At 41.6% G+C, this 22,040-nt stretch overlaps 2 protein-coding genes across 3 annotated transcripts in view; both read left to right on the top strand.

The window, feature by feature from the left end:
* The window catches only part of CCDC112 (coiled-coil domain containing 112), a 28,077-nt gene extending 15,798 nt beyond the window's left edge, over nt 1-12,279 (top strand). Inside the window, exons 4-10 of one of the 2 annotated variants that reach the window (XM_045998644.1) lie at nt 363-452; nt 2,637-2,712; nt 3,127-3,517; nt 7,230-7,643; nt 9,496-9,591; nt 10,342-10,460; nt 10,813-12,279. In XM_045998644.1, the coding sequence (XP_045854600.1) occupies nt 363-452; nt 2,637-2,712; nt 3,127-3,517; nt 7,230-7,643; nt 9,496-9,591; nt 10,342-10,460; nt 10,813-10,855 (1,229 nt within the window). In that variant the 3' untranslated portion in view covers nt 10,856-12,279. The remainder of the gene's footprint in view (nt 1-362; nt 453-2,636; nt 2,713-3,126; nt 3,518-7,229; nt 7,644-9,495; nt 9,592-10,341; nt 10,461-10,812) is intronic. The other variant, XM_045998645.1, reaches the window with a different exon arrangement.
* A 2,264-nt stretch (nt 12,280-14,543) lies between these two features.
* Nucleotides 14,544-22,040, top strand: part of PGGT1B (protein geranylgeranyltransferase type I subunit beta) — a 53,433-nt gene continuing 45,936 nt past the window's right edge. Inside the window, exon 1 of the mRNA XM_046000574.1 lies at nt 14,544-14,689. Within this exon, the coding sequence (XP_045856530.1) occupies nt 14,550-14,689 (140 nt within the window). The 5' untranslated portion in view covers nt 14,544-14,549. The remainder of the gene's footprint in view (nt 14,690-22,040) is intronic.

The following is a 22,040-nucleotide window of genomic DNA, read 5'->3' as shown; positions in this document are numbered from 1 at the left end:
AAGAGCAGAACACGATTATATCTGAGCTACTGTTCCCTGTGTTTAGAACAGTGTCCAATCACTCAATCTCTTAAGAGTTAAAAAAAAGAGAGAGAGAGAGAGAGAATGAACATTTCCTTTCATAGTAAGACTTAACCCATTGTGCTTTTAAGTATTGGAGGAAACTGAGAGATGCTTTAGTTAGAGCAAGGGTACTTAAAAATGTTCGGGCTGTTTTGACACAAATAGCCATCTTTTTTCCTTTACTTAATTGCTCTTGGCTATCTTTTACTGAGTGATGGTGATCAGTCTTATGTGAAGAACCCGAGTTGTAACCACCTTTGTCATAGAGTTATTTGAAAGTACGTACTTCTTCCTTGTAGGAGCAAAACTCCAGCAGCAATTGGCCAAAATACACAACAATGTAAAGAAGCTTCAACACCAGTTAAAAGATGTGAAGCCTACCCCTGATGGTGAGCGAATTTAGATTTCATCTTCTGACTTACATACTCATATTTGCTGTTTTCATTAGAAATATTTATATACTTGGGTCACCTGGGTATCTCAGTGGGTTAAGCCTCTGCCTTCGGCTCAGGTCAAGATCTCAGGGTCCTGGGATCAAGCCCCACATCAGGCTCTCTGCTCAGCGGGGAGCCTGCTTCCCCCTCTCTCTCTCTGCCTGCTGCTTTGCCTTCTTGTGATCTCTGTCAAATAAATAAATAAAATCTTTTTTTTTTTTTAAAGAAATATTTATATAATTTCCTAATAAGCGCCTTTTTTCTCCTTTGGCCTCAATGGAGCTAGGCCATATTGGTTAGGGATCGGGAAAGATAGATTGGATAATTAACTGTGAGTGGTATTTATGTAGTTTTTTACCTTTAAAATGCTGTCGCATCCCCCAAGTGGGTAGAACAGATGATAGTGTCATGTGCAGGATGGAAACTCTGGTGTGGAGGCATTTAGGTTCAGCTATTGAAGAGGAAAAGGACCAATTTCCTAATTCCTAGCCTAGTGTTTTTCCCACCATTTGCTTTTTGAAATAATTGCCTTTCAAATAATTGCATTTCAAATACAGAAGGAAAAGCTTAATAGTGTTGGGACAAATGCTAGCCATTTGGAAACAAATGAATAGCATCCTTACCTGCCTGAGTACGCCAACATTCATTCCTTTTTTTTTTTTTTTTTAAGATTTTATTTATTTATTTGACAGGGAGAGGCACAGTGAGAGAGGAAACAAACACAAGCAGGGGTAGAGTGAGAGAGAGAAGCAGGCTTCCCGCACTGAGCAAGGAACCCAATGCAGGACCCAATCCCAGGACCCCAGGATCATGGCCTGAGCCGAAGGCAGATTCTTGACCGACTGAGCCACCCAGGCATCCCCCAGCATTCATTCCTGAAGGATCAAATCACTTATTACTTACATGCTTTTAGGCAAATGACTTGAAAACTCTGAGCTTTTATTTCCTTAACTGTAAAATGGAGATAATTATAGGACCTACCTCAGGATTCTTGGGAAGATGAAGTAAGACAATGCGTATGAAGCACTTATCCAGTGTTTATAACCTAGGAAGCACTAAAAAATGGTAACTATGACTGTGCTAATTATTACTTACTAAAGTAATACACGAAGCCATAAAAATTGTAGAAAACAACAAGAGTTCATATTTTTACAATTGTATTCTAGTTTGTAAGAGTGACGATCAGAAGCCATAGAGCCAAAAGCAGACATAACTGATTACTTCATACACACACAAAAAAATCCCAGAACCATAAAGTTGACAAACAAATTAGGAAAATATCAACAATACGTATGTAACTTAAAAAACTAATATCCATAACATACAAAGAGTGCCCACAGATTGGAGCAACAAAGATTAAATAACCTAATGGGAAAATTGGTAAAGATTATCAGGGGCTTGTTTATAGCAAGAGAAATACAAAACACACATGAAGACACTACTCAGGCTCATTAATGATCACAAAAATATCAGTGAAATCAGTCCTGACCCATTTCGCCTCTCCTTTTGGAAATGGTCCACGGTGCACAGGAAGGGGTTGCTTAGGAGCCATAAGTGGTATAGAGCCCCCCAGCAGGACAGTGCGCCATCCTTGATCCTACCGTAAAGCATGCGTACTTTTTGGTGTGGCATTCACATTTTTCAGTTGTTGTCTAGGAACACTTGAGCATACAAGATCACTACACAAAAGTATTCACCCTAGCATTGTATCTACCGAAAGGTTCATCACTTGGAGAATTAACGAAGAGACTTAGGGTAAATGTAGACAGCGAGATACCAGGAAAAAAGATTGCAGGGGGACATATGTATATTGACATGGGAACTTAACCACATGTATTTAACCCCATTTTGTTAAATGAAGACTGCTTGTCACAAGGCAGTGTGTGTAGTAGTAGACATTTCTGTGGGAAAAATAATGATAGTACAGTTTAGTAATACATGTGCACAGGAGTAAATCTGTAATTGGGAAAAACACTGCAGGCATTAGCTTTATAAAAGCACAACTATGTTATCCTTTAGGTTAAGAAATGTTTCAAAATTAAGGCAACATTCCATTTTTTCCTAACATTTTATTCTTAGTCCTACTAAAATACGACATAAAAGTCTTTCCATGTTTGTTTGTTTGTTTGTTTTTCACAGTTGTTGAAAAGCTCAGAGAAATGATGGAAGAAATTGAAAATGCGATTAACACTTTTAAGGAAGAACAGAGGTTGATGTATGTTTAAATTCATTTTGATATAAGATTATGGACCTTTATCTTTCATTACCTCTCCAGTAGGTTGCGTACACAAGGCATTTTTTTGTTGTTGTTCTGTATTTAATATTATTAGTCTTACACAAGAGCAATATAACATCTCTCTTCCTTTGTTTTGGGTTTTAGATTGCTTTTCATGCTTCACATGAATTTTCATTTATATTTGGACAAGATAGAAAACCCAAATAAGGTTTTGAAAAATGTTTTTTTTCCCCCTCTGAGGAAACTCTTTTAAGGCTTAGATTTATAGTAATTTTAATTCGAGAAGATGACACGAAAAGAGTCGGGAATAATGAAATTTGAGGGGGTGGGGAAGCAAGGTCCATTTGGTTTGGTTTGTAGCTTATTAGTCAAAGTTTACTTTTAAAATTTTAGATATGAAGAGCTTCTGAAAGAAGAGAAAACCACTAGTAATGAGTTGAGCGCCATATCCAGAAAAATCGACATGTGGGCTTTGGGGAACTCGGGAGCTGAGGCGGCCTTCAGACCCATGCCAGGCAAGCTTCCTGCAGACAGAGAAATGCCAAGCACTCTTCCGGAAGAAGTGGTAGATTTCGAAAAATTCCTTCAGCAAACAGGCGGGCGACAGGGGGGCTGGGATGACTATGACCACCAGAACTTTGTGAAGGTGAGAAACAAACATAAAGGGAAGCCAGCGTTCATGGGAGAAGTTCTAGAAAACCTTCCTGGAAGAACGCAGGAGGAAGTTCAGCAGCACGAGAAATGGTATCAAAAATTTCTGGCCCTGGAAGAAAGAAAAAAAGAGGTAATAATCATGACAATAGCTATTACTTGTTGTATGTTTCTGTCTTCCAGGCACTGTGTTAGACTCTTTAACACGGATCATTAACTTTACACCCACTTGGGAAGTGTGTTTATAGTCCCCCACCCCACTGTCCAATAAAAGAGAAACTGAGGCAATGAGAAGTTAAGTAATTTTACCCAACTGGTAGAGCTCCAGCTGAACGTCTCAAGACCCTGAGAAATACAACAGCGGGCCACAGACCTTCTGAGGGTGGGCAGAACCCTCCAAGTCCTTCTGAAATGTGGGAAATCCAGAGCTACTTGGGCTTTTGGTAAAAGTCATCTTCCCACAGAGGCCCGACTGTTTTCAACAGAAAATAAAGGGCAGTAGGGAAAGACTCTTTGATTCTGAACAGTTTCTTCGAGTTTTGGCACTTAAGCCTCATTGTTTATTTTAAAAGACTCAAGATGTTGGCTACCCCAGGAGAAAGAGTAACTATTACTGGTAGCAGATACCTTACAGGTTCCATTTTCACAATGATATTATTCTGGCTTTGGTTTAAATCAGGACTTCTCAGCCTTGGCACCGTGGACTATTTGGGTTGGAGACTTTGCTGTCCTGTGTGCTATAGATGGTTAGCAGTGTCCCTAGCCTTGACCTTCAAGGTGCAGTAATACCCCCTTAGTTGTGATCATCAACGATGTCTCCAGACATGGCCCAGTGTCCCCTGCAGGGCAAGAATTGAGATTGTGGTTTGAGATAGTCTGAGTCTGAGTCCCTCTTGTAGACTTCTGCTGTAATAAACATCAGCTGGTTTGGTTTGACAGCGAAAGTATGATTGTTCAACAGATGATGTACCTAAGGAACATTGAAGAAATGTGGGTTCCAGGTTTAATTTTAAATTTTAGAGAAAATAACTAGGGTTTGTGTGCGTGTTATTTTTTTCCCTGTGAAATAAGTTGAAGATAGGAAAATTGGCATTTGGGATTTTAAGAAAATTCTTTTAAACAAGTCTTTTTTTTTTTTTTTTTTTTGATAGAGAGAGATTGAGAGTGTGTACATGGGAGATCATGCCAAGGATGCCAGGGGGACGGCGAGAGGAGGAGGGGTAGAGGGAGAGGAAGAGAGAGAATCTTAAGCAGGCTCCACATCCAGCACGGAGCCTATCACTAGGTTCAACCTCATGACCCTGAGACCATGACCTGCACTGAAATCATGAGTCAGACGCTTAACCGACTGAGCCACCCAAGCCCCTGGAAACAAGTCATTTTTAAAAACTCGAAATAATGAGCTGTTAAGAATTATTTGGGCTTTTTTCCCAGGATGGTGAAAACATGGGGTCCCTGGACCAGCAAAGTCAGCATCACCTGGGGACTTATTAGAACTTTCCAGGCCCCAACCCCAGATCTGATAATCTGAGCTCCGGGTGTGGGGAGCAGGCTGTGTTCTCATGATGCCACTGGGTTATTCTGTTAAGAGCTCAAGCTTGAGAGCCACCTCTCTGGGGAAGAGGGGCAAGAACAGTGCTTCTTGCAATAAAGGTGAACCACTGGATTCTAGCTCCCTCTTCTCCGCAGTCTGTTTCCTAATGTTTGACTCTTGATTGAATGTAGGAGTGTGGTTGAATCAGGTTGAGGGTTGTTCACTGAAGTAGAACATGTTGGAGGATAAGAAGGAAGTTTGGGGGAAAGCATCGGGAATGTAGTTTTAACACTACAGAGTTTAAGGTGATGAGTAGGAGGGACGCCTGGCTGGCTCAGTGGGTGGAGCGTTCAACTCAGCATCTCCGGGTTGGGAGTTCGAGCCCCACGTTGGGTATAGAGATTACTTAAAAATAAAATCTTCTAAAAAAAAAAAGATGATGGGTAGGAAATTTTCTATTTTTATCTCGCACTTCCTTTAACATGTCCTGTGTTTTGCCCAACTGAAGATAATGACTTTCAGACATGCTCTGAACTTTCTGGCCTGAGGACCCTTGCTTGTCTTGTTCTGTCTTTCTAGAGCCTCCATTCTTCCTTTCCCCTCCAATACCAGCCCATCAAAATCTGCCCAAATCAGAAGCTACTTCCTGTTTGCCCACTCAGACACAGAAGTTCCCTCAGAATTCACAGACACCTTGTGTATACATTTTTTTTTTTTTTTGAGAGAATGAGTGTGAGCAAGGGTTGGGGAGGGCAGAGGGAGAGGGAGAGAGAGAATCTCAAGCAGGCGCCATTCTCGGCACTGAGCCCAACCCGGGGCTCGATCCCACAACCCTCAGATCATGACCCGAGCTGAAATTAAGAGTCAGGCACTTAACCGACTGAGCCACCCAGGCGCCCCTTGTTTATACCTCTTTAATGACATGCTAGGGCACATTCTATATGCTAGTGTTTAGGCATATATCTTATCTCACCCCGAGCCGTGCTATTCAAACGTGGCCTACAGACTGGATGTCAGTTTGTGAACTGTTGCTGGTTTCCAGTAGGATAAATTGTGCCAGAATCAGCTACTCAGTAAACACCCTGTGTAGTTCAGTTAACTTTTTTTTCCATAGAAAACGTCCTCACTGAAGGAAGCAGTGCGTTTATTTATATTCTGGTGTGAATTCTCGGTATTTTTGAGGACCCGCACTCTGAGAGACTGTTCTAGAAGGCGCTTGGTGGTGTTTTAATTATCTATGGCTCCTCTCCCACTGCCTTGCGTACAGTGCACGTGCCGTGGGGATTTCTTTCATGAATGTACGCTGCACCATGAGGAAAGATGAAGAAACAGTTTCCTGACTAGAGGGGAGAGTGTTTCAGGAGATGTCTCCTTATGGCTGCTAGCAGGCTGCTAGAATTTTAAATAATATTTATATACCCACAAGTGCAGTACAGCAATTTTGCTTTTCTTTTTTTCACACTCGTGAATCGTTACGTGCCAGGCACTGACTCACTGAATCTTCACAGCAACCCTGTTTGAGAGGTACTCCCCCACCGCTTTTACTGATAAGCAGAGTGAGGTCAGAGAGGTTCCGTGACTCATCCAAGTGCACACCTACTAAATGGCGGGGCCAGGATTTGGTCCCAGACAGCTGGCTTCAAACCCCATGCTCTCAAGGCGCCCACTTTTAATTCCTCTTTTGATATTTGACCAGAGAAAAAGGTCACTATTCTAAGCCTAGACAGACGGTTTGGAAGCAGAGTGAGAGGATCAGAAGAAAGAGATGTTCCCCATGGACGCAAATGAAGAGGGTAAAGGAGAGGAAGCTACTTGACGAGGTGCTGTCCTCATGAACCTGAGAAATAAGAGAGGAAGGGGAAGGCCAAAAGAACAAACGACTATTCACTGTTTATTTTTTTTAATTTTTTTTAAAGATTTTATTTTATTTATTTGACAGAGAGAGGCAGAGAGGCAGGCAGAGAGAGAGGAGGAAGCAGGTTCCCTGCAGAGCAGAGAGCCCGACATGGGGCTTGATCCCAGGACCCTGAGATCATGACCTGAGCCGAAGGCAGCAGCTTAATCCACTGAGCCACCCAGGCGCCCCGACTATTCAGTGTTTAAAAGATACATGATTTTTTTTTTTAAATGAAGTAGAAAAAAATTGCATTGGTTCAGGAAAAAAAAAATGCTTTAAAACCTAAGCAACCAGCCTCCTGCAAACAATGTTCTTTCTAGAAAGATGGATTTGGGGTTGCCTTTTCAAGTGCTCTTGGTTATTAAAAATGTTTTTCTCTTCCTCTCCCTCTCTCTCTCTTTTTTTTAAAATCAGTCTATTCAGAACTGGAAAACCAAAAAGCAGCAAAAGAAGGAGGAAATTCTCAAGTTAAAGGAAAAGGCGGAGAACATATCTCTGCTCTTCCACAGTAAAAACGAAGATAATCAAAAGCGAAAAGAGGAGCAAAGAAAGAAGCAGAAGCTGGCTGTGGAAGCGTGGAAGAAGCAGAAAAGTCTAGAAAGGTCCATGAGACGCGCCTCCCAGGTGAAAGAAGAGGAAGAGAAAGAGAAGAAGCAGCAGAAAGCACGGCAACGCCAGTTTAAACTAAAATTGCTCCTGGAGAGTTACGCCCAGCAGAAGAAAGAGCAGGAAGAATTTCTGAGGCTTGAGAAGGAGATGAGGGAAAAGGCAGAAAAGGCAGAAAAGAGGAAAACGGCTGCTGAGGAGATCTCCAGGTTTCAAGAACGAGTGAGTCAGTAATGGTTCCTGGGTCCGCCTTCAGGGCCCCACGTAGGGGTGTCCCGCTCCAGACTGAGGTCCACAAAAACGGGCCCATACCCGGCATTCATGTGGTTAAAGTGAGGAAGCCGTGCTCCCTGAATCCTAGTGGGTTGTATAGCCCCCAGAGAAAGATAGACGTGAGACTGCGCAGAAGTGGGGTGATGGAGGGGGTTCGCCGGGGACTACAGGAGTCAGGCAGGCAGCGAGGGAAGTGTTCCAGAGCTGTGGGGGTCAGACAGAAGGTGATGGCTGGGGTGCAGTCTTGAAGGAGAAGAAAGGCGGGTATCCTTCCTGGCAGAGGGAACAGCATGAAGGGCAGAGGGAACAGCATGAAGGGTAGCAGTGTGGTGTGGGGGGAAACCTGTAGGAACCGCAGCGATCTCAGGGCAGCAGACAGGAGCTGGGAAGCAGCCGGGGAGGACGCTGGAAAGGTAGTCACGGGTCAGGCCACACATGGACTGTGTTCTCTGCCGGACCTGCTGGCCCTACGCCCACTGGTGATGTGCTTCCTTGTTCACTGTCCATCTCCCACCCCTGTCATGAAAGCTCCATGAGAGCAAAGGTCTTGTCCTTTTGGTTCATCCGTGTACCCTTGGGTCTGGTACGGTGTAGAAACTCAGTGTGTACTTAATGGAATCAAGGTAACTGCTGAGAGGTAGGGGAAAATAAAAAACATACATAAGAAAAATGCTAATCGAAGAAAAAGTACAGTTCTACTATTAAAGTGGAATTCAGTCAAAAAGCATTTAAAAAGATAAGGAAGATTCTTTATTTTTTCAAGATTTATTTATTAGAGAGAGAGGGCAAGTGCAGCACGCAGGACAGACAGGGAGGGGCTGGCCCAGGGAGAAGCTCCAGCAGACTCCTTGCTGGACCTGGAGCCCAGGGTGGGGCTCGATCTCATGACCCTAAGATCATGGCCTGAAACCAGGAGACAGGCGCTAAACCAACTTAACTCCAACTTAACCTTGGGTGCTTAACCCAGGTACCCCAAGAAGGATCCTTTAAAATGAAAAAGGGTTCAAATGAGATATAACTGGGGGCGCCTGAATGGCTCAGTGGGTTTAGCGTCTGCCTCGGCTCAGGTCATGATCCCAGGGGCCTGGGATCAAGCCCCGTGTTGGGCTCCAGCCCCAGCGGTTGGCTGCCTACTCAGCGGGGAGTCTGCTGCTCCCCCTGCTGTGCTCACTCTCTCGCTCTCTCTCTCTGCCAAATAAATACTCTTTTAAAAAATGAGATGTAACTGTTATGAAATAATTCTTATGAATTGTTACGTGCATCAAAAGACATAGCCGCAGCTGTCATGAAGCAAAAAATAAGGGAAATGCAAAGAAAAATCATAGCAAAACCACATTAATGGAATTTCCCTTAGTCCATACGTGAAAATCTTCCTAAATAACAAAACCCATGCATTCTCCCCACCGCCCACCAAAAGAAGGCAAGCAGGCCACACAATAAAAGACCAAGAAAAAAACAAGAAATCCTGTAAAATAGAAAATATGTGAGAGATCTAAAACCAGATATATCTGTATTGAAAAGTGAAAATGGGCTTAGCTCAACTCTCAAAGAAAAGGAGTTTTAGATTGAACTATAAAATAAAACAGCTAAAGAAAGCGATTCAGAAAGGGTGGGCATGTGTTACATTTATATTCAGGATAAAGACAGCTCTTAGCCTTTGTTGGAAAAGGTTGATATTAAGGTATTGATATTTAGGGTAATTTAATTTTTCTTGCAAGCTACTGACCTTTGAAACAAATTCTAATGAATTTTATTTTCTTAATGTTACCCTCCTTTTGTTGGTGTATTTTTTTTTTTTTAGGATTTACATAAACTTGAATTGAAAATTCTAGATCGACAGTTAAAGGAAGATGAAAAGGCAGAAAAACAAAGAAAACTGGCAAAATTAAAAGAAAAGGTGCTGTGTGCTGAGATTTATTTTTATTGTTATTATCCTAACTCCTTGATTGGTAAGGAGGCAAGCATGAAATCCATTTTCTTTATATCCAGAACTCTATTTCTGTATCGCTTCCTCTAGATTTCGTACTTAATGGATTTACATATTACAAAGCACAGCTTAGCACAACTTAAGCAACTGTTGAATTCTGCCATTTCACATTCTAAGCACCTTATTTTCTTTTACCCTGAATTAATTTTCTCTTCTTACTCTTCATTCTGTTTTTCATTTTCTTTCGTATGTGCCTCTGTTTTAGACCTATAGTAGCTAGGAGCATTGCTTAATCTCTCTGGGAGTACAGGGACTACAGATGTTGGTGACTCTCCTGGGAACGAAGGACTTTTCTGGTGGTTATTTATCCTAAATTCATTGTCTGTCCATCCCACGATCACCCTTGGAGGCATTACATTTTCCTGAGAATAGAAACAAAAAATAGAACAACAGTGGAAGCAGAGTACAATAATTGAACAAGAAAAAAAGAAACTAAGTTAAACAGTTTATTAATAGATTAATGGAGTCCAGATTTTATGTTAGCTCTAGGAGCACAATCAGAAGTTTGCCAAAAAGGTTATGAACAGTTTTATTTCTGTTTAGCGAATTTCAAGGGTGTTTCTTTTAACTGCTTGCTATTGTTACTAAAGATCTCACTCACTAGCCCAAACTTAATAGCGCATATAAAGTAACTGGCACTCATTTTCTTTCTGATTACAGGTTGAAAACAACGTTGGTAGGGATCCCTCTAGGCTTTACAGACCTACCAAAGGTTGGGAGGAACGGACCAAGAAGACGGGACCCACAGGCTCTGGGCCACTTCTGCATATCCCACACAGGTAAAAAGGAGTTAAAGTGGGTGTCCGCTTTACAATAACTTCATAACTACATGTTCATATTTTATACAGTTTCTATTTGTATGCTCTATTTTACAGTTAAAAAGCTGATAAAAGTTGCTAAATAATGTTCAGTTATGTAGATGTTCTGTCATTCCTATGCATTGAAAACTTGAGCTATTTACACTTCTTACCTAATAACATAGAGTGGCATTTAAGTCACCCATGAAAAGCATTTTACTTATCTAGGAGGCGTAGTATATTACCTCTCAGCGAGTCCAACGTAGAATTTAATTAATTAGGATTTCTAAAAAATTCCTTTTGTATTTATAATTGCCCTTCTTCTTCTCCCTAGGGCTATTCCGACCTGGAGACAAGGACTTGAGAAAAGAATATGAGATGATGAAGTTGGCGTTCAGTGGATGAAAGTGTCAGCATGTTCAGACCAGGGGAGAGTCAGTGCCCGTGTTCTTTAAGTAGTGCTAGCCCCAGTCAGAGTGGTAACCGTGTTGTTTGTGAACGCACCGGTACTGAGTTCCCTGTGGTGCTGTTGGAGCGCGTCTAGACTCAGTGGGTATTTAATGTGTATGTTGGCCTATTATTGATGTAAACGTTATTTGAATGACTGTATGTTACACACATGATTTCATTTAAATCCTGAGAACATTTCAAAGGTACTTTGTTTTTGTCGTGGCATAGCAAAATAAATTGGGTCAATCATAGAGTATCATTTTTTTTTTAACAAAAATTTTGTAACATTTATAACGTGGAGGCGAATGAGCTCAAGAACAGAAATGTAAAGATTTTCCTTTCTGGGGGGAAATAAGTCAGTACTTTTTTAAGTTTAATAAATTGGTAGTTTGTCGGTCGCTACATTTTTGTGTAATAAATATTTTGTATTTGTTGGAAGCACGCTTTGTTTTATATAGAGAATATTTATTTTAAAAATATGCCTCACCTCGAAATATCCTGTTATTTATATTATCGACGTCTTTTTGGTTTCCTTTGGCTATGCCAGATTTCCCATTAGCCTTTCTGGATGTCACACATTTATAAAGCCTTTGAGTCTTTCACATCTCTGGCTGGTGCAGTTTTCTTTACTGCTTCTGTTTGGCTCAGAATATTTGGTCAAAAGAGTTAACTTTAAAATTTCCAAACTTTTATATGTGAAAACACAATTTAACTTAATTTGACTCAACTTTTTGTATTATAAAATCTTAGTTCCTAACTTTAATCACCCCCATCTTATAGGAGAGGTATCATATACATAATAAATATGAAAGAACTTGTGTTTTTTTATATTTTATCTTAGAATATCTTTAATTTATAACTTGAAACATCTAGGTCAAATGACTCAGAAGTTTACTGTTAGCAAACTGTTAGTAGTAACCTTTACTTATTTCACAGTTAATTGTCAAGGTAGATGGCTTCCAAATTTTGGAAACTGAATTTGATTACACAATTATTGGTGCAAAATGAGAGAAATAACATAAAACATCCTTAATCAGGAATGCTTGTTTTATTTGTAGCCCTTGTTCTCTTTAACTTTGTTTTTAAATGGTTGGAGGCAGTTTAGAGACACAATATTGGACAACAGATTTTAAACACAGAATGGAACTACTATACTATAAGTCACACAAAAGAAAGCCTCCTTATGTATGGCTTTTGAACATTGTGCTTTTTGTTGCACACAAAGGTAGCTTTCCATTTCCTACAGCAAAGGTAAGCATACTGGGTATGTGGTTTTTGGCTTTTTGTCTGGTTGTTGTTGTTGTTTTTTTTTTTTTGGTTTGTTTCTTAATAAAAGTATGGAATTTTCTTTGACAAAACCAGTCCTTCTAACTGAATCTAAAACAAATAAGGGATGTATAAAAGGTATAGAATAAGCATAATTAATAGTATCTTCCCTTGTAGGCTCAGAGAAGAGATAAATAAACATTTCATTTACTGGTTTAAAAAGGATCTGAGGGGCACCTGAGTGGCTCAGTGGGTTAAAGCCTCTGCCTTCGGCTCAGGTCATGATCCCAGAGTCCTGGGATTGAGCCCCGCAACAGGCTCTCTGCTCAGTGGGGAGCCTGCTTCCCCTCCCCCCCCCCCCCGCCCTCTCTCTGCCTGCCTCTCTGCCTACTTATGATCTCTCTGTCAAATAAATAAATAAATTCTTTAAAAAATTAAAAAATAAAAAATAAAAAAGATCTGAGTAAGAACTTTAGAAAAAAACCCTAAAGGGAAAATGTTAATAAAGCACCCTTAATTCATTCCATCACTCCATGGTAACTTTTTCCAAAAACATACCTACATATTTTAAAATAGCTACAGTCAAAGAGTATGTTTTATTTACTATACTAAGTTATACATACTTTCCTATGTTTCTATAGAATTTAAACATTATTGTTTAATGGCTAAATAATGTTTAATTATATAGATGTTTTATCATGCCTATGTGCTGAAAACCTGAGCTATTTACACTTCTTACCTAGTAACAGAGAGTGGTACTTTGCATGGGGGTTGGCTTCTGTCATGCCTATGTCAACAATCTCGTGTGGTCAAAGTCACCCACGAAAACCCTTTTACTTACCTAGGAGGCATATTATATTATCTCTCAGTGAGTCCATCATGGAATTTGGATCATCAGATTGCTGTTCCTGAGCTGAGCATCAGAGGAAAATTATCTGTGTTCTCTTTAGGTGGCCCTGTTGAACAGGATTGTCTTTCTGAGCATGTATATGGACAATATGCATTGTCCATAGTAAATTAAATGTGTGTGATATGACCCCACTCTCAACATTCTGAAATATTTGGTGGTGCGTGTTTGTAAGGGAGAGAGAAAGATCTTAACTGTAATGACAATGAAAACTCCTCTAGACGAGGCATACCTGAAAAACAAGGAATGTGGCCTCCCTGTTTGTAAGGAAGCCCAAGAACAGCCCTTGGCCTATACCCAGCCCTTTGGTCATGCCGTATTTGTTTCAGACATACAGGAATCCCTGTAAGTAGTAACTGGTACCAAAAATTAGGTGCTTTGGGTTATTGAATAACTGCAGCCCACACAGCATGTATTTTAAATAGATTTTTCTAAAAAGGTAACAAAATTATACTCAAACTTAGCTTAGCTGACTTTAGAGAACCTAGGTTTGAACCTGATCTTTCAGTGGATTTTTCCCCCCAGACTGCCTCGTGACCTTTTAAAGGGAATAATATATGGTTGAAGCAAATTAAGTTCCAACTTAAAAAAAAAAAGCTAGAAGCATGCTATTTCATTTTAATGTAGGGGTAGTTGGAGAACATTTGAGCTTGTTTGCCATGGCAAATTGGTGTGAAGATGCTAGATGAACACAGACTCAACATTAACAGTAAAATCTTGCAAAAGAAAATGATGCAGTCACACATAGAAATATAAATGTAAATTGTGTATATATGTGTGTTTATATATTTATATTTGTTATTATTCATATGTGTCTATACATGTGTATTTATATTTATTCATACGTGTGTGTATATATATGTATATATATATATATATATCATATATATACATATATATATATATGATTGCTAGTATCCTAGAGAGGACTAGGAACGTCTCTGAGCTCAGGAAGCGTCCATAATTTTTAATAAACATTTATCTTTACAGCTTGATTTGAAGATCTAGCCTCCCTATCCATTCAGCTTAAAGCTGGGGACTTGCAGAAATGGATTTATACTAATCCATCTATTTTCATCTATACCATCCTTTAGGGCCGTGATCGTCTCAAAGCGAACTAGAAGCTTTTGATCTTGCAGTTCCAAATACCGAACGAGGATCAAAGTTCTGGAGGGACTGGTGGATTTGTGGGCTGAATTTTACAAGGCTTGAGAGGGGTCTGCAAGCCTGCGGGACTCAGATTAGAAAAGGCGGGGTGTAGAGAGAAATGCGAAGGCACCAAGCGCTGCGTTCAGATAGTGAACAGCGAGTCGTTTCAACCCCAGACGGGGGCGCGCGGCAGGCGCACTGCCCAACCCCACGCGCCAGCCCCGGGTGGACCCCCGGGCTTCCCTCACGGCGCGCGCCAAGTGCTTCCGGGTCGCGGCGGACGTCGCTTCCGCAGCAGCATGGCGGCCACGGAGGAAGAGCGGCCGGCGGGGACCGGTGAGGGAGAGCGGCTGGATTTCTTGCGAGACCGGCACGTGCGGTTCTTCCAGCGCTGCCTCCAGGTCTTGCCCGAGCGTTATTCTTCGCTCGAGACCAGCAGGTAACTGGTGGCCACGGTCAGCGGGGTGGGTACGGAGCTCCTGGCCCCAGCGGAAAGGCTCCGCGGAGCCGGCCGGCTGACCCGGCGCCTGCGGGCCCTACGCCACCGCCCACCGGCAGTGCGGGGTGCCTCTCCTCCCGGGCGGGTCTGCAGTCACCCTCATTACCCCCGGGCTGTGGCGGGAGGATTGGGGCAGCAGTAAGCCGAGGGCTCGTGGAACCTCCGGTGTCTGCCTTTATCACTTCCCAACCATTTTTCCTGTCAGCTCCGAGCTTCCTCTAAATTCCCACTACGAGGCTGTGAATCACTTGGCCTCATTACTTCCGAGTACAGAAGGGAAAAGACGCATCACTTTGCCTTCGTATTTTAGATAAATAGCCTCTCCTGGGCTACTCTTCCCTCCAAACGTCATTCCTTCTTGGCGGAATATCCCTATGGTGTTGGATGGAGAGGAGCGGCGCAGAGCCGGTCAGGTTCGAGTAGAGATTAACTTTCCAGGAATTGTAAATCTAAGGGTAGGAGAAGGTTGGCGGAAGAGGTGCGGTGTTCCGTGAGGCAGCCTGTTAAAAGTGTATTTGCTGTAGCCTGGTGAGTTGGAGTTGGCTGAGGAGTGTGATTTGGCTGCGGCTAAAAAACTGTGAATTAGTCATTCGGAGTAAAAGTCTGGGGATGAGAAAGAGAAGGAGGCGGTCCTTGCTCTGCAGTGCTGTGTTTTGAAGTGAGGCTCCAACGCTGCCTGGGACTGGGTACGAAGAGAACCGATTGGGTTTGCTCTAATCTCTCCGTATATTTTTTTGAGCTCTGATTCTCTGGTGTATTTTGAACATTGCATGGCTGCGTCAGATTTGTGAGTTTTTTAGATTACTTCTGCCTGGTGCTCCAGAAACTCAGTATGATAGGTGCTGGAGTACAGCGGAACAAGACAAGTGGTTTCCATGGAGTTCTTTGCAGCATAGGGTTAATGTATGTTAATCTGGGTTAGCATAGGGTTAGTGGGAGCACACAGGAAGGGTGATACCTAATCCAAATTTCTTTAGAGAGGCCTTCCCAAAAGAGATCCGCCCCTTCCAGTCACCACCTGAAATTATATATTTATTGGTTTATTTGTTTAATATTTTTCTTCCACGCGGGATTGTAAACTTAAGGAAAGTTCTTTTTTCTAGTTTACTTGTATGTTACTAGAGTTGCTCTGTCAGGTGTGGTAGTCACTAGCCACATTTGACTGTTTAAATTTGAATTAAAATGAAATCACATTAAAAATTAAGTTTTTTGGTTTGCAGTAGCCACTGCATTTCAAGTGCTCAATCACCACATTGGCCAGTTGCTTTTGTGGCTGTTTCAACATTTCCATCATCCCAGAAAGTCTCTTGGACAGTACTGCACAAAGGCAAGAAGGCAAGAAGTAAATTTGTTGAATAATGTGAGCTGAGCCCTGAATAATGGGCACATTCTTGCTGAAGAAAGAGTGAAGCATTATTTACATTCCTTTCTCTATCCACAGGTGTTGGCTAGCAGAGCACATCCCTAGACCAGAATTAAGGTTTTCAAAACTCCATTGATTGGAAGGATATGTGATGAAACAAAGATGTTAATAGATCACACATTTTATGGGGATTGACTTTATGTGAATTCGAAGCGTTTGGATAAAAAAATCTTCCATCTTATGGTGCTTGTTAAACAGTTGAACTTTTCTCATAGCTATCATTTTAGATCTGTGGTTGTATTTTCAAAATGCCACTGTTTGGTTGCTCTATTTAAAATTCTAGCATAGGGGTGCCTGGTGGCTCAGTGGGTTAAAGCCTCTGCTTTCAGCTCGGATCATGATCTCTAGGTCTGGGATCTAGCCCCACATTGGACTCTGCTCAGCGGGGAGCCTGCTTCCCCCTCTCTCTGTGCCTCTCTGCCTACCTGTGATCTCTTTCAAAGAAAGAAAGAAATAATCTTTAAAAATAAAATAAAATTCCAGCATGGACAAAACCATGTATACTAATGCATGTTGGTAAACTGTAATGGTGCCCATAGCATAAGTAAAACTTGAAAAATTTTCTGATTGGACAACTGATTTAATAATTTCAGTGTAATCTTAGGATCTACACCAGGCATTATATGGTAGATGATAGTGTATACGGTCATGGTGCATTAGTTAAGACATTTAATTATATCCTTTGTACACCTAATGTTTATCACTTGAGTATTTTTTGTTTCTTGTTTTCTTATGGCATACTTAACCACATTTAAGCTAATGTGCACATAGCAGTTTTTGTAGTGATTTTTTAAAAGTTTTTCAGTTTTTGTCTTCCTGAGTCAGCTTTACTTTCCTTAGTTTAGGGTTAAGTCCTTTTGTGGTGTCTGTGGTTTATAATTGTATGCTCACAAAAGAGCTCCGAGCTTTTAAGCAAAGGTGACTGATCATGAAATTTCTGTTGTTGCCAGTTTGCAGATAAAACAATGTGTTTGCTAAGTCAGTTCTTAACCTGGTATTGTTGTTTAATTCCATAGACATTTGTTGAGTGCCTACTGTTTGGGTACAGGGATGCAATGCAAAACCAGTGATTTTTGGTGTGCCTTTCTTCTTACTGATTGATGTGACAAAGGAGATTCTTAGGAAGGCTGATAACGGACTAGACATTTAGACACTTATTTTCTGACCCACCATTTTGGCAAAATTACTTTCATTTCCCCTTTGTTTTTAGTCTGACAAATAGGACTAAATAATTTTTATTTTTCTAATAACGGCTTTATGAAAACAAAATACTTATTTTGCCTGTGACTTTTTTTTCATATTAATTTCTGAAAGGTGGTAGTTATTAGTTAACTCATGTGAATATTAAACCTTGGATTGTGAGCTTTGTGCATTAACAGATTTCTTTTTTGTGAGTGGTTTATTTTTATTATATTTATTTATTTAAAGATTTTATTTGTCAGAGAGAGAGAGCATGGCAGGGGGAACAGTGGGCATAGGGAGAAGCAGGCTCCCTGCTGAGCAAGGGGCCTGATATGGTATTTGTTCCCAAGACCCGGGGATCAGGACCTGAGCTGAAGGCAGACGCTTAACTGACTGAGCCACTCAGGCCCCCCATTTGAGTGGTTTAGAAAGTTCTTGATCATAAGTTGTTACTGCCATTTGTATTTGGGTAACAGGAGTTAGAGTAGGTTTTTTTTTTAAACTGAAGAACAAAATACTGACCATTTTCTATGTATGTTATTTTTACAGATCCAGCTGCTCTCCTCTCAAAGAAGGGTTTAGATGTTTGGTTTTTATTTTACAGGACATCCCAGTCTACCTAGTCTTTCCATTCACATGTCCTTCCCCTGTGTAGCCTGTGTTGTAAGTGCTCAGCTCACTACCATCTAGCCGCTGCTCTGCTCTTTCATTCCCTCTCTTATCGGAAATCTGTTTCAGTCCCACAGTATATTTCTCAAAGTGTGATGGTCACGGTGGGAGGCTCTAAATCAATGACATCATCACATGCTTATAAGAATGCAAGTACCTGGGCCCCTCCTGGGTTCTGCCTCAGACTCTGCACGGGCTGCCTGCCTGTGTGCATTGTGACCAGCATCCCAGAGGGTGCTCATGCACCCTAATGTTGGAGACTGCTTGATAGGAGAAACACATGTACAAACAGATTCTTAAAACAGTGCCTCCCAACTCTAATGTGCGTATAAATCACCTGGGTATCCTGTTTAAATGCAGATTCTGATTGCATAGGTCTGGGAGGGGTCTAAGGTCTTGCAAGTCTAACAGGTTCCCAGGTGATCCGGTGTTGCTGATCCCCTGACCACACTTGAACTTGTTTGCACAATGATTGTGATATTTACAGGATATGGAAGCACCTTAGCTCAACCTGAAGGGGGACATGTCTCAGAGATGACTTGTTGGAAGATGTAACCCTGAAGTTAAATGTTAAAGAACGTGTTTAGTTTGGGGGGATGGATTATAGGCAAATGGACAAGCCGATAAAGGTAGATAAATGAGTGTTGAGCAGAGGAACTGCAATCATTTGTCCAGCAGTGGTTCAAAATGTAAGGCAGGTGTGGTAGGAATTTAGTCAGGAGGGCAGACATGGCCCATATTGCAGAAGGTCTTGTGTGCCAGGTCAAGAAACTTGAATTTCATAGCACAGTAGTGAAGGAAATTTGCCAAGCAGTGTATCTTCTGGTGGAAGTGGATCCTAGTGGATCTTCTGAAATACGCATTTCAGAGTGATCATTGAATTTGAGATTGGTTTTTGTAGTAGTAAGTGAGACCAGATCAGAATCAGGAAGACCAGGAAGAAGATAGAGAGCGGTTGTAGTATGCACTAATCTGGGAGCCAGATGCTAGGGCAGAATGGGATAGAATGAAGGAGTTTAGGGAAAAGAAGGAGTTCCAGGATTCTGGGATTGGAACTGCCATGGTCTAGAGAACAAGAGGCAAAAGGAGTAGGTTTAAAAAGGAAGATTTTTTGTTTTTGTTTTCGGGTTTTTGGTTTTTTTGGGGGGGCGGGGCAGAGCACTAGTGGCTTGGGGAGAGAGGATAGAAAGGTGGAGGGGAGAAGGGAGGGAGAGGATCTTAAGCAAGCTCCACACCCAACACCAAGTGAGGCAGGGCTGGATCTCACCACCCTAAGATCAAAAGTCAGACACTTAACCAACTGAACCACCCAGGTGCCCTGAAGATGATTTCCTTAAGAGTACTTATTATATAGCTACTTAGTTATTTTTTCCCCATAATTTAGCCTGCTAAGGCTAAGAGGCTTGTTTTAATCATTTTTGTCATGATCTAGTCTGTAGTAGATGTTGGGTAAACATTTCTTATTGAAAAATATTTTGCATGTAAAATAATTCCAAAGAAGTGTGACTGTACTTAAAACTACTTATGTCAAGCCAGCTACTGAAAATATTAAGGATAAAGAGCAAGGCTTAGGAGTGCCTGGGTGGCTCAGTGGGTTAAAGCCTCTGCCTTCAGCTCAGGTCATGATCCCAGGGAGCCTGCTCCCTCCTCTCTCTCTGCCTTCCTCTCTGCCTACTTGTGATCTCTGTCAAATAAATAAAATCTGTCCTCTGAGGCTCTCTTATCATTTCCAGTGTTAGCAAATTTATTGAGCAACCGTGTTCCTATTTCTAAGTATTTTTTATTTCTAAATGCTTGTTCATAATTTTAGAATTCTTTGCATTATGATTTCATTATAGCCCCTCCTAAGATCTAGGCAGGAATGCAGTCACATGTTAAAAACACCTGGAGATGCTAGTAGAGACTCCTGGCAGAAGAGAGCAGAGCAGGTGATCCAAAGTTTGGTAATCTAGTCAGTGCCTATACATCAGTGTTCGCGGTGTACTCGCAAATGGTCACTTACCTGCTCTAGCCTAATGATACACTACTCCTTTATTGGCACAGGAAATTTATTACTATTGCTCAATTCTTTTTCCACTGCCCAGACTGGTTGTCCCCCACTCCCCGCCCCATGTAATTCTTGGGTTTTTTGTTTTTGTTTTTTTGGGCTCTTTTTTAAGCCTGAAAATTTTATTCTTCAACCCGAAAAATTGGAGATCTTCTGGGGACATCATTTAATTGATGCCTCTTATCTGTAAATCGATTCAGTGGGGCAGCAACTTTATTTAGAGGAGACAAACTTTACTACCTCATCCATGTAAGGTGTAGTTTTCATATGTGTTGTTCGCAGTGAAAGAAGGGTCAGATGTAGCTGGTTTACTTTGCTTTTGGAGATTATAGTTTTAGAGTTCAGTTCTAGGTAAGAGAAGAAAGGAAGAGAACAAACAAATGCTCTCCAAAGTAACTAACTTAGAAATACCTTCACTGGCCTGATATTAGGCATATGTCTTCGCACAATTTCACCTCTAGACACCTACCCCCAGGTGGGTTGCCAGCAATCCATACACTAAGTAGCACTCACAGGGGCACCATAAAACCATTATTTTTCTCAGAGGCGCACAGCCCAAAATTGCTTTTTCTTATGCCTTACTTGACCTATTCCCTCTCAGAGTTTTAGGACTGCTTGAGAACTCTGGTGTAGTGAGGAGTATTTTCCTGGCCTTAGAGGAAGGCAAGACATTAGCTCCAAATTGACTTCTTGGTTCTGCCCGCCGCTGCTGGGTGCCTCACTTCATAAGCATAAGCTTTTCTTTTTCTTTTTTTTTTTTTTTAAAGATTTTATTTATTTACTTGACAGATGGAGAACATAAGTAGGCAGAGAGGCAGGGAGAGAGAGAGGAGGAAGCAGGTTCCCTGCTGAGCAGAGAGCCGGATGCGGGGCTGGATCCCAGGATCATGACCTGAGCTGAAGGCAGAGGCTTTAACCTACTGAGCCACCCAGGTGCCCCCATAAGCTTAAGCTTTTCACTAGAGCTGTGTTAATCCTGTCAACTTTAGTCTCACCGGCTAGGAATTGAAAATAGCGTACTCTCGGGAGCCTTTAATAATTAAGTAGGCAAGATTTTAAGTGATTTATCAGCATCTGACTTGATTTCTGGTATTTGCATCCATATTTAGAAGCAAATAAAGTGAAAAACAGATCATTCATATGACACTTACATGGAACTAACACTGGACTTCAGAGCAGGGTTACTTAACCTTCCCACTGTTGACATTTTGTTGAATGGCGCTGCCCTGTGCATTGTAGGTGGGACAGTTAGCGGCATCCCTGGTGCTTACCAGCTAGCTGGCATTGGCACCCTTCTCTTGGGACAACCAAAAATGTCTTTAGAATGTATCCTGGGGCATCACTGCTCTAAAGCAAGACTTTTTTTTTTTTTTTTTTAATTGTTTAAACAGGCTCTATGCCTAGCATAGAGTCCAAACACAGGGCTTAAACTCACCACCCCGAGACTGAGACCTGAGCTGAGATTAAGAGTCATACACTTAGGGCACCTGGATGTCTCAATAGCTTAAGGATCTGCCTTCAGCTCAGGTATGATCCCAAAGCCCTGGGATCCAGCCCCATATCTGGCTTCTTGCTTAATGGAGAGCCAGCTTCTCCCTCTGCCTCTGTTGTTCCCCCTGCTTGTGCTCTCTCCCTCTCTCTCTCTCAAATACATTTTTAAAAAGGAAAAAAAAAAAGCCATATGCTTAACTGACTGAGCCTCTAGGAGCCTCTAAAGCCTGACTGCACATTACCTCACCTGGGAAGCCGTGCCCGCCCCCCATACCAGGTACCCAGACTCTACTTTCACCTAGAATTTCCATTTCATTATCATAGAGTAAGACCTAGGCCTCTCTGTGTTTTATTGGTGGTGTTTGAGGTGTGTGTTTTTAAGCCGATTCTAACGTGCAGCCAGGTTTGACAAACACCCCAGTGGAGCCCACCACCCTACGACTCAGAGCTCCTGAGTAGTTTCCAATGGTTATCTGGTC

This window comes from Meles meles, chromosome 3 (genome assembly GCF_922984935.1).
Source record: "Meles meles chromosome 3, mMelMel3.1 paternal haplotype, whole genome shotgun sequence".
Lineage (NCBI taxonomy): Eukaryota > Metazoa > Chordata > Mammalia > Carnivora > Mustelidae > Meles > Meles meles.
The sequence above is the reverse complement of the archived record's forward strand: the minus strand, read 5'-3'. Positions and strand labels throughout refer to the sequence as shown.